The 15,345-nt window shown below is 38.2% G+C and overlaps 2 protein-coding genes across 7 annotated transcripts in view; one reads left to right on the top strand and one right to left on the bottom strand.

The window, feature by feature from the left end:
* SOX6 (SRY-box transcription factor 6) overlaps window positions 1–15,345 on the bottom strand; it is a 364,152-nt gene that overhangs the window by 105,095 nt on the left and 243,712 nt on the right. The gene's annotated exons all lie outside the window — the stretch shown is intronic.
* LOC135449139 (uncharacterized) overlaps window positions 1,523–15,345 on the top strand; it is a 28,899-nt gene continuing 15,076 nt past the window's right edge. The window contains exon 1 of the mRNA XM_064715736.1: window positions 1,523–1,998. Coding sequence (XP_064571806.1) covers window positions 1,523–1,998 — 476 coding nt within the window. The remainder of the gene's footprint in view (window positions 1,999–15,345) is intronic.

The raw sequence follows: 15,345 nt of genomic DNA, 5'->3' as shown, positions 1-15,345 counted from the left end.
TTCTTTTTGAATCATGACTAGTTATTAACATGAAACTAATTCCCTCAATGTATGGTATAAAAAAGTGAGGTCAGACCACAAAACTGATGGTTACTAAAGGAATTACTGTCGTTTACTTTAAAGAGAACGTCCAACAGAAGTAGGAATAAAAAGAAAAACATCTTTCAATGACTGATCAAAAATCTTTTTGCACTGTAGAGGTAAAACAAAGAGCAACAAATTAGAACGTATTTAAACAAATATAGAATATATGGGAAATTTGGGGGGGCACTGATAAAAATGGGAATTCTGACATTTTCTTCACTGTTGGAAGAATTTCGTCCTGAGCTGCATATTCCTTTTAAAGCTCTCTATATTTTCACAGATATTCCATATTATAATTTCACTACAGAAGGACCCCTACACACTTTACAAGTATTAATTAATTCAAGCTCAAAGACTCATTCAAGAGAGGGTGTTATAGCCACAGTTTACACAGGAGGACCCTCAAAGAGGCCTGGGTATCCTTTCCAGGGGCAGAAGTGGCGATGCGTGGCGGATAGGAACCCATTCCCTTGTAATCTGCTGCTTGCAAACCTTTCCATCTGGCCCCACAGCTGTACCAAGAGCCACCCGAGGTGCAGAGCTAGGGCTCAGGAGGAACATGGAAAAGCAGAAGGCAATTTTGAGCTGGTCCATGTCAGCACTGCAGAGTTTAGCCCTCCAACACTTCCATAATGGCAGGATACAACGGTGGAGGTGAGGCACAGGTGCAAAAAGGGGGCAATTTTCCCATTCCACCCAGTCCTCTGGTTAATTCCTACTGGTATTTATAATATAGAAGAATAAATTCAAAGAGAAGGAGAGGCAAGTGTTGCTATTTTTCCTCAAGCCTAAATGCATAATATCCAAGAGACTAGGTCAAAGGAGTTACTCACATCCAGTGAGAATATTCCTGCTCCTGTATTTTTTTGAAAGCTATTTAATGCAGAATAGTAACCTAGATAACTTCCAGAAATCATATGATGTTTATGGAGTGTTTAGATGGAAACACAAAGGGTTATCAAAGGCAATTATGTGGAGAACTAGCTTAATGCAGCAAACTCCTGTGTCTAGAGATCAAAGTCAAATCAGAATACTGATTGCATGCAAAAATTAATTTGTTCCATCTCTTCCTAGGATTCCTCAGATTTTGGCATGATCTGACCGTCTTTACTCAGAAAAGGATCCAAGGACTGGCGTGTTTACACAGTATGACTGAGGTGATTGCCACCGCTGGTACATGGTAATTATTGCAAATTTGAGAGCAAGCACCGGAGTTTGTAAACTTCCAGCGACATCCATACTGCCTGCGAGCTTCCTACACAAACTGTCTCACTCCAGTGCATTTTATGGAGTAAAATGCTTCTACAGCATTTACAATTAATCTACAAAAACATTGCGAAAGAACAGAATCATTAGAAAGGTAAAACAAACCAGGAAGTCTTTACAATTTCTGGGTATTTCTCATCCAACTTTAGGTATTAAAACCCCAGCAACATGCATGGCTCGGATACAAAACCACACTGCCGCGCTGCCTTTTCTGCAGAAGAGGATCCTGGCGCTCCAGCAGGAACGCCACCTTTGGCATTTTCTGCCTTTCCCCGATTTGTCACAACCCCCAAGGGGCGCTTTGGGCCGGCGGGCACGGAGCACCTCCGGCGGCAGCGGGGCCGGAGCCCGGGCAGGCCGCAGCCAGGCCCGGTGTCGGTGCCGCCGCAGCCGGGCCGGAGCCACCGCAGCCAGGCCGGGCCGGGCCGGAGCCAGTCGGTGTCGGTGCCGCTGCAGCCAGGCCCGGGGCCGGTGTCGGTGCCGGAGCCGCCGCAGCGCTCGGCACAGCCGCGGCTCCTCCGCCCGCCGGGACGGGGCCGAGAGCGCGGGCTGCGAGCCCCATAACAATGGCCCTTTGTCCAGCTGTGGCCGCTTCCCCCTCCGCAGCCAGGCCTTATCTGCTCAGGAAATGCCTGCTTTAACTGACAGGTAGGAGATTAAATCTACAGCTGCCGAAACACAATCTCCGCTCTGTTAGATAGGCTTTCATTGAAACGCGCTACAAACACATAATTTGTTTATGTTGTACCAGCAATCTTTGACAAAGCAGACTGTCTAGCTGAGACAAATGTGGTTAAACCCATTTATTGTATTATTTCTGCTACACAGAACAAGCTCTTAAAACGTAGAAACTACACAAGGCACAAAGCTCTAGCTGTCTTAAGAAATCAAGAATAGATGACTTCTTGTTACACTAGCCCTCTTTACACAGCATAGCATGTGCCCTCCTGGAAAACATCCACTGTGATTTCTTTCTTTCCTTCTTTCTTTTTTTTTTCACTCTCCCCTCCACACCAACCCAAACCCCCTCCCCCCCCTCCTTTTTTCTTTTTTTTTTTTTTTCCTTTTAAAGGGGATGGTTCAATGATGTTTATGTTTCCAGGTTTTAAAGTTTCTTTTGTTTTCTCTAGCATCAATAGCTATAAAACAACTAAGTCAGTCAAAGGATGCCTTTAGTTTTAAGAAACAAGGGGATATTTTTGAGAGAGTATTTCTCAAAGAAAGAATCATTTTCCAGACACACTGTCTGGTCTTCCTGACTTAATGCATGCTCAAACCGAAGTTTTGCCTGACTAATGAATGCCGGACTGACACCCCCCACCCCTTCTCTCTCTGTTTTTTAATCATCAATCACCTATTTCTCAAAACATTACTTCATTTTTGTTACACCTTCTGCCTTATTTTAAAATAATATTGCTGGCTGTTTATTTCAAATGAAAGGCACGGGGAACTGATGAATTAAGTGTTTATAAATCTGAGTTTTCAGATTGAAAACAACCTTTTCCATAATGCAAAGGCTTTATAAGTAAAACCTGTCCTTTAGCCTGAGTTTCTTCTGGCCATATATTACTCCCAGTAAACTCTTGCTACAAGAACTAAATGAGTGCTATATACTGAATATGAGAAGGGCAATGTTTGAGGAGGAGAGCCTCAGAAATTTACTCCAGTGGAGCAGGACTCCCAGAAACACTGTGGCCCATAGCATTCTTGTCTTTCTGTATTTAAGACTCCATTCTCTGCTGATCTGCATGTGCACCTCCAGTTAATGTTACTGGGAGTTGTGTGCACACACATGCTCAGCACTGGCATGTTCAAACATCCCTTCACTCTAGTGAAATTTAATAAATGAGCTTCCCCAGTGTTATTAATACAGATGCTCAATAAGGAAGATCATGTAAACTACCGAATTGTTGCTCTAATGGTTAATCATAATTAAAAGGAAAAGAAATAGGAAGAGTAGTCAACATCTTAGTGTTTGATCGTTCACATTATTTCTATAACCCTCCTGCCTCTCCTGGGGCATTCTCTTCCATATACCCTTTTGCAGCATGTTGGTTTCCATATTATTTTATTTAACCTTAATCACAGCATTCATCTCTGGCTTTGAGAGGAAGCTGTAACAGAGCTACCCTACGAGCTGCCACTCAGAGCATTCAGTTTGGCATAAAATTAAAAAAGTATGCAATAAACTGGCTGAATCCATAGGGAATCCCTCAAACAGCATGGATAATGAGGGGAATCCATAACAGACATAAACAAACCCAGAACGATGTCTGGGGCCAACATCATTATGTAAGATATATGCCCAAGATGTATGGGCATACGTTTGAATGTTCAAACTAAGCCTGTATTAGATTGATTGAATCTCAGCATGGGGTTCAGTTAATAAACAAACCTTGGCTTCAGAAAATATTTGGAGCTGAAATCATGTATTATAGCCAGGCACCTACTACATGTGGCACTAAGATACCCTCCTACCTTAAAGCTTTGTTAAAACAGGATGGTAAAGGAAATTAGAAATCTATACTACCAGAGGAACAGATACAATTTTCAGGTTAAGTGGCACCACTCTAAGGCAGTTGTTATCCACAGACTGTATTTCAGTCTATTCACCAGGGGCATATGAATAGAATTCACATTAAAAATTAGAGACCGTTTTGAATCTTTGGGCTTTGATTCACACTTCCCATGTTTTTTAAACATGTTACTCATATTCTCATAAAGGATACAACAATAATGCTAGCAAATCTTTCTGGTAATTATTAATTTCACTGTAGAATAGCTTTTTTGCTATGCTTGGCTTGTTAAAAAAATGCATTTTGCTCACCTCAGGGTACACCATTAGCTTGCATATTTGCTCTTTTCCTTTTTTTCCAGGTTTTGTTTAAATATTCTTCTTAAACCTGTATATTAATCACTGCTCAGAGGGTGAAAGAATTTGCAGGAGCAGCTGAAGTGCTACTTTTTTCACAAAGTAGGAACTAGTTAGTGCTGACACTTTTGATTCATTGGAAGATGAATGAAAGAGATAAAGAAAAAAAATTAAGAGTAAGGATGAGGGCTGACTTTGTGGTAGAGAGTCCAACAGATGAGTCTAACTTAAAATATTGCAAAGTTGTGAGCTGCAATGGCATGTCCTAGTGACAGCCACATCAGAAAGATCACCCGACCCAATGACCAAAATTATGGGTCGGGTGATCAGGAAGAAGGAGAAAGATTTCTACAAAAATGCCCTTCTAAATAGGCTTCCAGAATCTGAGCAGAAGACAAAAAGCTTCTTTCAATAGCTCAGTCCCAATTCTTACATCTGTGTTTACCTGTAAGCTACAATGCTCCGTTTTGAAGCACAGTATTTTGGTGTTCCTACACAGGAAACAACTGCAAAATATTTCAGAGTGTGTACCTGTAGCACCTTAGTTCTCCAGCACCAAGCCCACAAGTACAGTGAAGATGACTTTAGAGAAATTTTTTTTCTCCTAAAAAGTGGACTGTTGAAGTTTGTGTGTAGTACTTGCCATGATAAAGTCACACATCTTAACAAGAAGCATCTTTCCTATTAGAATTTTTTTAATAAAAGTTATTATCAATTTCTCTACATTTATAAATTCATAAGTGTGCAGCTATGTTTATGTATTTCATGTTGTAAATATAAAAGCATATTCTACATATACGCTGATACATATAGAATAGACAGATCTGTACATATATCTATAACACATTTCTATACATATATTTTTTACAAATAATCTTAACTATGCATGCATTTGAAAAAAAAAAAAATTACATATATATATGTAGAACATGCTTTCCTCTTGTTTCCCAAATCCCTTACTCAGAATTTCTCTGTTCTTAGATCCATCCATTTACACAATTCCCCTGCTGTACTCCTGGATAGTCTCCATTTAAATTACTTCCTGGGACACATAAGACCTGTGTTTCTGCAATGCTTCTTCTGGCCAGACCACCTTTATCAGGAGTTGTACTTTGAGCATGATACATTTAACAGGTTTGCTGCTGAGTGAAGAAGTCTGCAGGGCAGCTGGGCTAATCATAGTTACTTGAGTAACAAATATAAAATGTTTTTAAAATCATTCTATCACTCACATCTATTATTGCTGGATTTCTCTCTGTCTCTTCTATTTATCAAATAATTTTTTCTCCTTCCCCTATTCTCTTCATTCCTCACCTTTAGTCTCTTTACAAAACTCTTAGCATTAACTCTCACTTTGTCTCTTTTGGGGTGTAGCTTTTCTTGTATGCAAGGTAGCTATCCAGCAGTAAATTCTCCCCTTTAGGTAACTGATAGCAAGAAAGTGATGCCCAAAAGTTGTCAATAAAATTCCATTACTAGGAAGGAGACCATAGTGAAATACATTTGGCTTTCTTGTCTTTAGGGGGTCATTGTCACAAATTCAGGAAGAGCGTAGACATAAAAGCAGCACCACATCAAGGAAATGAGGACACCTACAAACATCTGGTTTTTAAGATAGACACATGCAGCTGAAACAAATTAAAACTGTGATTTTCTAAAAGCCTCCTACTGCACTCAAGTGTCTTCAGAGTAAACAATTCTCATACCCAAACTCCCTGTTTTGTTAGTTCATGATTTTCTTCATCATGTTTTCAGGTAAATAAGACTTTTCAGCATGCAATTTTTTATTTCAGTTTAGGTACCCCTTTGAAAATACTTTTTAGGTTGTTGGGGTTTGGATTTTTTTCCTTTTCTCATTATAAATCAAACTCCATAAGTGGAGCAGAAGATAATACAAGAAAATAGGATACCAATAAAGAGTTTCTGAGGTGTGAAGGTAAATGGGCTGAACAGGATTAATGTGAGATGCCCAGACCAGCTAATCCACATGCTTATTTTTGACCCCACTTGGTATTGCATTTTTAAGGGACATGAAGGAGAGAGATGTAATAATGCATTTTAAGAAAAACAGAGGAAGAGGTTTTGCTTACTGTTAGTCAGTAATACATAGAAAGTATTTAATGCTTAGACCCAGAAATGCCCATCCATGCTTTTTAGAATAGATCAGCTGTCTCTGTGATGTTACTCCTGTCTGTCTCTTTATTTTGCAGCTGAGCAGGGCAATAGAGCAACACCCCCTGCACTTTCACCCCTACCTGCATCCCTGGTATTGCTGCCCCACAGGTGCCTGCTGCAGTGGGACTGTCCTGTCTGCAGCTGTGTTACAAACAGCAGTACAAACCCAGCTCATCCCAGCATCCATATTGTACTTTCTCAGAGTACATCTCCATTCTCCCTCCTGGAAGCCTGGACCATGCTCAAATCTCTCTTTCGTTTTCCATGCTCGCTGTCTGACTGGCTTTTGCTGTTACTACTCACTGCTGTAACCTCTGTGCTATGCATAATAAAAATCTTTCCCATTTGAGTTGTCTGCCATGGTTACTGGAAATCTGCTATATGTAGCATTCCCAAGAGCAGGAAAGGAAGGTACCTTAACTGCAATTGGATAAATATCACCTTTTCTTTAAAAGGAACGTTTACCCTCACTGAAACCACTTCTAATGGTGGCTGCTAAGCTACCCCCACATCTGCAACAGGATTCCTGTTAATTTGCATTTTACTTCTTCTGGTGTTGACATAAGAATTGGAGTATATGCTTCTTTTCATTTTTCATCCTTTGCATTAAGAAAAAAAAAAAGATCATTTGCCTAAGATTTCACAAAACTTCACCAGAATATATAGCTAGGGTAAAAACTATCTGATCCCTGCCTCCTTATGATGCTTTTTAACTGAGTTTGCATGTTAATTTATTGCATGCTTTGTTTGTAAATGTGCTTCTGAAATAAATGAAGCATTTACAAATATGATTAATCTACAGATTCAGAAGCACGCAATAAAGAAACAAATTGCTGAGTGCCCTTGTCCTTTTACACAGAAGCTAAAACACAACTTTCAAATGTCTAAGACTGCCTAGCTCTATTTTTTCTTTCAGTAAAGTTGTTTAAAATGGATGTTTTCAGCAACCAAATTTTTACTAAGTTCCTGGTTCCAGTTTCATTTATACTAGTGTAAGTCAGAAGCAACTGCAACATATGCTGTAAACCAACACCAGTGTAAACACTGTGTAGATGAGGTCAAAATAAGGCTGTTATTGTATGACTTTTAAAGTGCTCATGTAGATTAATATTCTCACCCCTTAACAGCTTTAGACACATCAGCATGAACACAGAAATGCAACAAGTTGAAAATTCAAAGTACATTTACCAGTGTATTTTATGCCACTCACATTTTCAGTCAGACCACCCAGAGCAAAGAAAAGAAAAAGCCACAACAAAAAAAGCCCTCTGCATTGTTTGCAATAATATGGAAGGAAATTGAGTGTATATTCTCTTCTTCCTGTATTTTCCAGCTAGATTAAGCTGTTGTCTTCACAATTGCCTCCCAGCTGCTGTGACTTGTGAAAACAACAGACCCTGCTCTGTTGTCTGCAGAAAGCCTGGATTGTTATGAGTAACTTTATTGCAGGCACATGAGTGTGTTAAGACTTTAAAACACGCTCAAATGTCATGTGCACACCCAGTGACGGGCAAGAATAATTATGAAAAAACAAGAATTCTATGTCTACGAAACAGTGTCAGACAAAATGGGCCATTCATTGTGTTCCTTTGGGAATGCTTGGACTCTCCAGCCAGAAAACAAAAAAGGCACTTTTTTCCTGCCGTAGGCTGAATACTTAGCTTTGCCATCTGAGCCCTAAGAAAACATGGGCCCCCTCTCTAACTACTGGCTGGCCCGCACACAGTAAAAAGTATTAATGTCCCCCTTTTTTCCAGCAGTTCCCTCTGTGTAGGCTGTGGCCAATGTAAAGTCAATGCAAAGACAAAACAGTTTGCCTAACATTAGTAAAAAAAACATAACTCTTGTGCAGTCTGAAAATCCCTCTGACACACAGAGGTTTTATTCTGAGGCATATCCCCTCTATCCTTCGGCGAGTTACCGTAGCTACTGTTAATGCTTTTAGCAGGTAATAACTGCTGCCTGCTGCTCCCCTTCGAGCTTCCCAGAAGTCTGGGAGTGAATCAGGTTGTGCACAATTGTTAAAAGTTATTATCTAATTGCCCCATTTGCTACTGTCCGTTTTCACAGTTGGTGTCTTCCCAAACAGAATCTGTCTGTCCCTGAAAGGATTCTTAGAAATGGAAACGTAACATGGCTTAGCTCAGCATCTGATCATTTTGATACCAGTTTTTTTTCCTCACAGGTGGACTAAGTCCAGTCCCATCTTAAAAGTGACAAATTACAAGAAAATGAAAAGATTTTTGTGCTAGTTCTAATAATATTTTCTATGTCAGACACCATTTGTCTAATGTACATTTTTAAGCTAAGAAATCACATTTGTCCCTATTGTTTGATCCAGCATCTATTCAGCATATTCAACTAAGTGTTTGTACCTCTTTAAAAGAGGTGACCATACCAATTCAGTATTAAACTGAAGCAATGTTTCACAGAAATAGAAATGACACACAGTAACTTGGAAAATCCTTGTGTGCTACCCATAAAAAGACAAGAATTATTTCTTATGAATTTGGCCCGGTGTCTGAATATGGATTTGCAGGTTATTATTTAAGACATTTAGCAAGGATTTTACCTTGCCATGCTCAAAGCAGGCTAGGAAATGAGAAAACAATGGAATTGTAATTCTGAAGGGCCCTAGTGCATCTGTATGTTCATAAGGACTGACAGAAGGAAAAAGGAAGGGCAAACTGTAACTCCCACAATTTTCTGGGTTGTAATTTTCTTCACTAAACCCTCTTACTCTACTTAGATAACATAAGTAGATTACGTCTACAGCATTAAATGGGTTTTGAAAGGATATAGTGCTTTAACATTAAATTCTTCCCTTCTTCAGGGCATGAACTGTCCTTCCTTATTTGTACACTGTGTAAGCAGCACCTACCAGAATATGACAGTGATCCTGACTGGGGTCTGAACCAACTGTGCAAATATTAGTACTTGTAACATTATAATAGGAGGCCATTATGGTTAATATTGTGTCATGCCAAGATATCCCAGGGGGACACATCAAAGATGAATGTGCACAGGTAAATTGTCTTGTCCTTTTCTAGAATCTAAAAGAGAAAGGTTTCAGACCCCTTCTTGTCACTCCTAATATGAAAGTACAGGCTTAGCCTCAAACATGTATTTAAATCAGAAACATACAGTACTATGAAATGAACCATCAGGCCATCCATGAATTTGTTTTAACAATCCAACAACATCACCATTTCTCATTCATCCACTTAGCTTAATTTTCCTACCATCACTTTCATTGCTGAGGTTGTCTCTATTAAGCCATTTTTTGTGCATCATTAACTTTTAACCAGGCATCGATAGCTTTATTGTTTAAATTGCGTATGACTTTATTTAACGTCAGCATTTCTTCTGGCTCCTGACATGAAGTCACATTTTATAACTAATTAAATTGATCCCTGGGAAGCAGAAGCCACTAAACGGAATTATTCGTACCCAAGTGTCAATATATTAAATCAAAGGGCTAATGAGTTGGGTCACTGCTTCTTTTATCTGAAAGCTGCTGCAGAATAGAATTCATACCAACCTCTACCTTCTGCTTTAACAATCAATTTTATTTAAACCAAAGGTAACTAATTAATAAATTTTGATATAGCTGTAAATAATACATTTAAGCCTGTTTTTACCACTTGTGCACATGTTAAGGTCACTCTTCTAGGCAGAAAAAAGTGCTTTGTTGATATAAACTGTCTAAAAGCATATCTTTTGAACTCCCCCTGTGTAAGGAACATTACTTCTAGGTCAGAGGAAGCTTCCAAATTGACTTAAAAGGTGTTTTGTAAGTAAACAGTTTTGAGAACTTTTCAGTTTTCAGCCATTTCTATTATAGGCGTAAATCAAGATGAAAATTTGCCTCTTGGAACTGACAATACTGCCTAACGAAAGTCATTAAGAAATGACTAAATTTGTCATGTCAGCTTTTCCTATAGCTCTTGCAGCTGCTGAGTAATATTTTGGATGCTTTCACTATTTACATCTGGACACTACTTTTAAAATTCATCACCTAATAATTCATACCACTCACAGATTTAGTCATAGTTCAGCTTTCTTTGACAAAAGGCTTGTAGATGGTTCAAGAGAACTATCTTTACTGAAGTTGTCTTCAACTAATCTGTATACATCCAGACTGTTTAAAAAGACATTGTGAAAATCTCCCATGCCTCAAGACCACATTTCAGGGTCTATTTGTTTTGCCTGAGAACCAATCAACTTATTTTATAACCTTTGGAGAGCTCACCTGGATGGAAGCAGCAAGTGCACTTTTATGTTAACTAATGTTTATAGCTTGAAGTATTAGGCTTCAAGTTAAAGAGCATTAAAAAAAAATCAAACAAAACTAGGTTGGATGCCATTGCCATATTTGTTTGAGTGGGGAGCAAAGATGGTGGAAATACACCTTCCTTTAGCAACCTAAACAACTAAACTTTTGATACAGCTTGCTATATGCAAGGAGATCAGACATTGGGGTGAAATAAGACTTTCAGTCATTCATTCACCCTCTACCCCACAGCAAATAGGACCCTGGAAGGAATGTGGCTGAGGCACCACCAGCTCCCTAATCTACATCTATGGCTACACCCCCCACACAAAACAAACAAAGAAATTATAAACTGGTTTCAAAGAAATACCTGAGCAACCATTGAAAGCAAGGCTGGGATTGTTCACTTGAAACTAATGGTTATTTTAACACATAATGGTGAATTAAAAATAGGATGGCAGCAACGTCCTCCTAAAACTCGGGTTTGTTGTTTCACCACTAAGATCAAATGCAACACAAGGAACACCACAGATCTTTTTTAAAAAATGCATGTTCTTGTACCCACACATCATTTGCTTTCTCAAACAGTAAATTAGGGGTTTTCGGCCGGCACAGTGGTTGCCTTATAAAACAACTTTAAATAGTCACTTTTATCCATTTATAAATGGATATACTTTGGAGGGTCAAGTATGTGCTGTTGTTTCACACCACAGATGTTTTCTTTCGTTTCCAATGGTTAAATGTCATGAGAGCGCTTGACCCCACTACAGAGCATCATTCAGCATTTGGGGGAAACCACAAATATGGCTGTACCTGTGGCTGGCATGAGATCATTTAAAAATAAAAGATCATTTCAAGAGTGGATTCTGTAATAGTGAGACATTTGCACCTACAAATATTTATTAAATATGGACTGCTTTAATATATATATTCTGTAGTCTTTATGCTTCTCCAATGTAAGGGGTTTCTTCATCAAACATTTGGAGCTACAGCAACTCTGTATCATAGTTAGATTAATGGGCTACTGTGAATGGTCATTGAACATACAGAGAATTTTCTTTCTTTTTTTTCCCCACTTAGGTGGCTCAGGAAAAAAAAAATCTTTTCGATAAAACTGGGCAAGTTCTACACAAGTATTTCATGTCTTTGGTAGCAATAAAGAGTAATGCCTTTAAAGAAAGACTGAAAACACAATGGTGCTACAACTCTGTCAGCCACAGTTTCTGTGCAAAGCACAGAGGGAGTTTCATGTAAAGAATGTTTCAGAATTGGGTTACAGACTTAGGTTGTTGCTGGAATTCACAGAAAACAAATTGCAGGCATGATGCTGGAGATGCACTGGAAATAAGTCTTTAAGACAGCCAAATCTGTTGCTAGTACTCCAAAAATCAAGTTGTAACTGCTGCACTAGCAGCATTTAAAAATGGAACAACAGTGTTGAAAGAAAAAGCAAAGTTTGATTCAGGAAAGGGTCAAATTCTCATCAGTTACAATGGCAACAACTGCTAGCAAAACATGTGGGTAATGGAGGAAGAGAAGGAGAAGTAAGCATTGTTTTCCCAAAGTAAAATGGTTCACTGCTCATCACCCAGTTAATGTTGTTCAAGCAATACTGTAGTTAAATCACAGAGAAATCTGTTTCTTCAACTAAGCTACCTAGCAAAGATCCTGATGATATATTTGAGGTTCAGTTCTGCCCATGAGAAAACAAAACACGTGAACAATGTAAAATCTACCACTAAATACTTAGTAGTGGCCAGATAGAATTGCTGGGGAACTTATCTGTCATCACATTCAAAAATTGGTTTAGCTTATGGGTTTGGAGAGTTCTGCAAAACATAAGAAAGAATGGCCCTTACTAGGGATATTTCCAAATTCTTTTACATGCTGTCTTTCACCAATTATTGTAAAATTATCTAATTAATTTATTTAAACTCTGGACAGCTTTATTTTATTTTTAGAAATTAGCAAACTGGAACACGCGATTAAGAAAAAAATTTATTTTGTTATGGTTTAAAACAAAATAATTCCTTTTTATCTGGTGTCTTCAGTTTCTGAAGAAAAAAACGGATAAATACTAGTGCCAAATAACTTACATTATGGGTGTCAGTATTAGAAAAAGTTATTCAGGATTCATAAGGGAGTTGGAGATACACACATAAAATCCAGTTACCACACTACCAGTTGGGTTTTGGGGAGAAAAGTGGGAAGGGAGGGTTTGCAGATGTTAAACACAAGCACAGACATTAATAACCATTAAAATGGAAAAAGAATTGCTCACTAACATGCTAATGCCAATACTTTAAAAGAATTTTTCCCCTAGTTTTTGCCAGTGATTTCACTGTTGTGCCATTGCTGTTACTATACTCCAGTGGAAAGTGATTTGTTGATATCCCCTTAGGTCATTCCAAGCTGTATGGAGCCTACAGCAATTAGCTGCTCATGTTTCTGTCACTTTTCTGGTACTAGACCTTCCTTTTCATGAGATTTTTTTTTCTCCCTGTTCATTTATATTAGATGTTTGTGGTTCTCTTGCTCTGAGCTATACAGATAACAATTAAGCCTAAACACTCAAGAACATTATTCTGTTCTTTGTACTCTAGAGTTAGCACAACAATTTCAGAAGGCATCTAATAGTCTGCATGAAGAAAGGCAGAGAAAATGTGGTAAGAAACATGAACTATTTACGTACATTTTTATGGTTTATCTTGGCAAATTTTTGCTTATGATTTTCTCTAAATGTGAGCTCTTGGATGCCTACATATACAGACACAACTAGCCCACATGCAAATTTCCAAACTGATGCTACATTCAAAATTGTTGAAGCAAAAGGACAGATTATCTTTATCTCTTCACTGCTTTGGAATTTGTATTTTAAATTCTGCCTATCTATATATTTCTGTGCATCTATTACCTTTTCTCCACAACTTTAATAAACCTAGCATTTTATGATTAGTTAAAAATGAACAAACTTTTGGGATCTACATGCTTTTGGTGCAATAAAGTGAAGGTTCAAAATTTTTAACCTAAACAATTTGGTGCCTCATTTGCAGGTGTACTTTGGAATTATATGTCTGAATGATTTCCACTTCATCTGAAAAGAAGTTGTTGTAATTAATTGCTCCTGCCACAAGCTGTGCCCAGGAAGTTGGTAGAGTAAAACCAGGCTGGTCTGAAGAATATCAGGACATTAAAACGTGTCAGTAAGATGTTTAAGATATGTTAATGAAATTTAGGAAGCAATAATCGCAATTGGATTTCTCTGGCAAGTTGAATATACATCTTTCTGAAATATACATAACAGTTATCATACATGAAATTTATTTTCATCCATTCCCTGAGAAAAAAGAAGGATAATTAAAAAGCAGAGCTCTAGGAAACTGGATGATTCCATTTTGCAAGGATTTGTACAACCACTTCTTTATTTTTGTGTAGAATTACTCAAAGTGAAGCAACAGCTAGCTGATCCAAAGTCAGAAATCATGCCAGCCTCACATGAAAATCACTTTCCGGACATTTAAATACATTCTAGTTAAGTTTGAAGCATGTAAATTAATCTGGCTAAGGGTGAAATTAAAAGAATTCCAGTAACAGATTAGTATTACTGGTTGTAAGAGTAGTAGTGATAAAATGTTTCTCAAGTACTACAGAAAATCATGGAAAATAACTGAAGGCTTAGACACACTCACTAACAGAGACAATTTGGGATTTTGCTAGTGCTAACAGGCATGCAAACAATTTTTCCAGGCCACTTTCCAAAAGCCTCTGAGAATACAGCCTTAAGTGAGTATAGCTTTTCATGAAGGATAACAAACTGACAGTCTAAGAGATGGAAAACTTATAGGCAGGTACAGAGTAAAAATACTATCATTGGTGGAAAAATAAAAAAAGGCTCAGTGATACTAAAAATTAAATGAACTGGTGATATTTCATCTCTGTGTTTATCCATCTCTGTAGCATATGGCTTCTGTACTTTGTGTGAATCACAATGAAGCATCAACTGCAAAAGTCAAGAGGCAAGTTCACTATATGCTTAAAAAGAATTCACAAAAATGACTCTTTCTGTTGACTGCTCCCATTCAAAGGCCTGAATGAACAGGCTTTATAAATACGGGGTACTCATGGAAGCCTGCACAGCCAAGTGTGCCTGCAACCAGATATTTCCTATGTGAATAACTAGACTGGGAATTTTCAAAGGCTTGTAGTAAGCTGTTTCAGCAGCAAATTGTCTCAGCCCTTAGTCACATGTTCCTTAAAAGGAAATCATTAGCAATCTAAAAACTCCCTTTCTTTAGTGTTTTCCAGTGTATGCTCAGTGTACTGAGACACATTGTAAGTGATATTAACCTATGTTATACTCTCCTAGAAAATACCATGCACATCCACTGAAGATGTATTATGTACCTAGCACATTCCCCAGCTCAGATCTCCCATGTTATTCAGTCCCTACTTAATAGATAATAAAGCCACATTCTAAAACATTTTAAAGTGGTCTTCTGAGCCAAGCACTCAGGTTATCTGCGTTCAATTCCCAGCTCCACCCAGGCTTCCTGTGAGACTCTGAGCAACTCAAGTGTCTGAGCTTCTTGCCTGAAAAATAGGACAAATAAAAGTTCCTTTTCATAACCCTTCTTTTGAGTCTTATCTAGCCAGATTTTGCAGTTCTTTAGGGAGA

This window comes from Zonotrichia leucophrys, chromosome 5 (assembly GCF_028769735.1).
Source record: "Zonotrichia leucophrys gambelii isolate GWCS_2022_RI chromosome 5, RI_Zleu_2.0, whole genome shotgun sequence".
Classification (NCBI taxonomy): Eukaryota; Metazoa; Chordata; class Aves; order Passeriformes; family Passerellidae; genus Zonotrichia; species Zonotrichia leucophrys.
The sequence above is the reverse complement of the archived record's forward strand: the minus strand, read 5'-3'. Positions and strand labels throughout refer to the sequence as shown.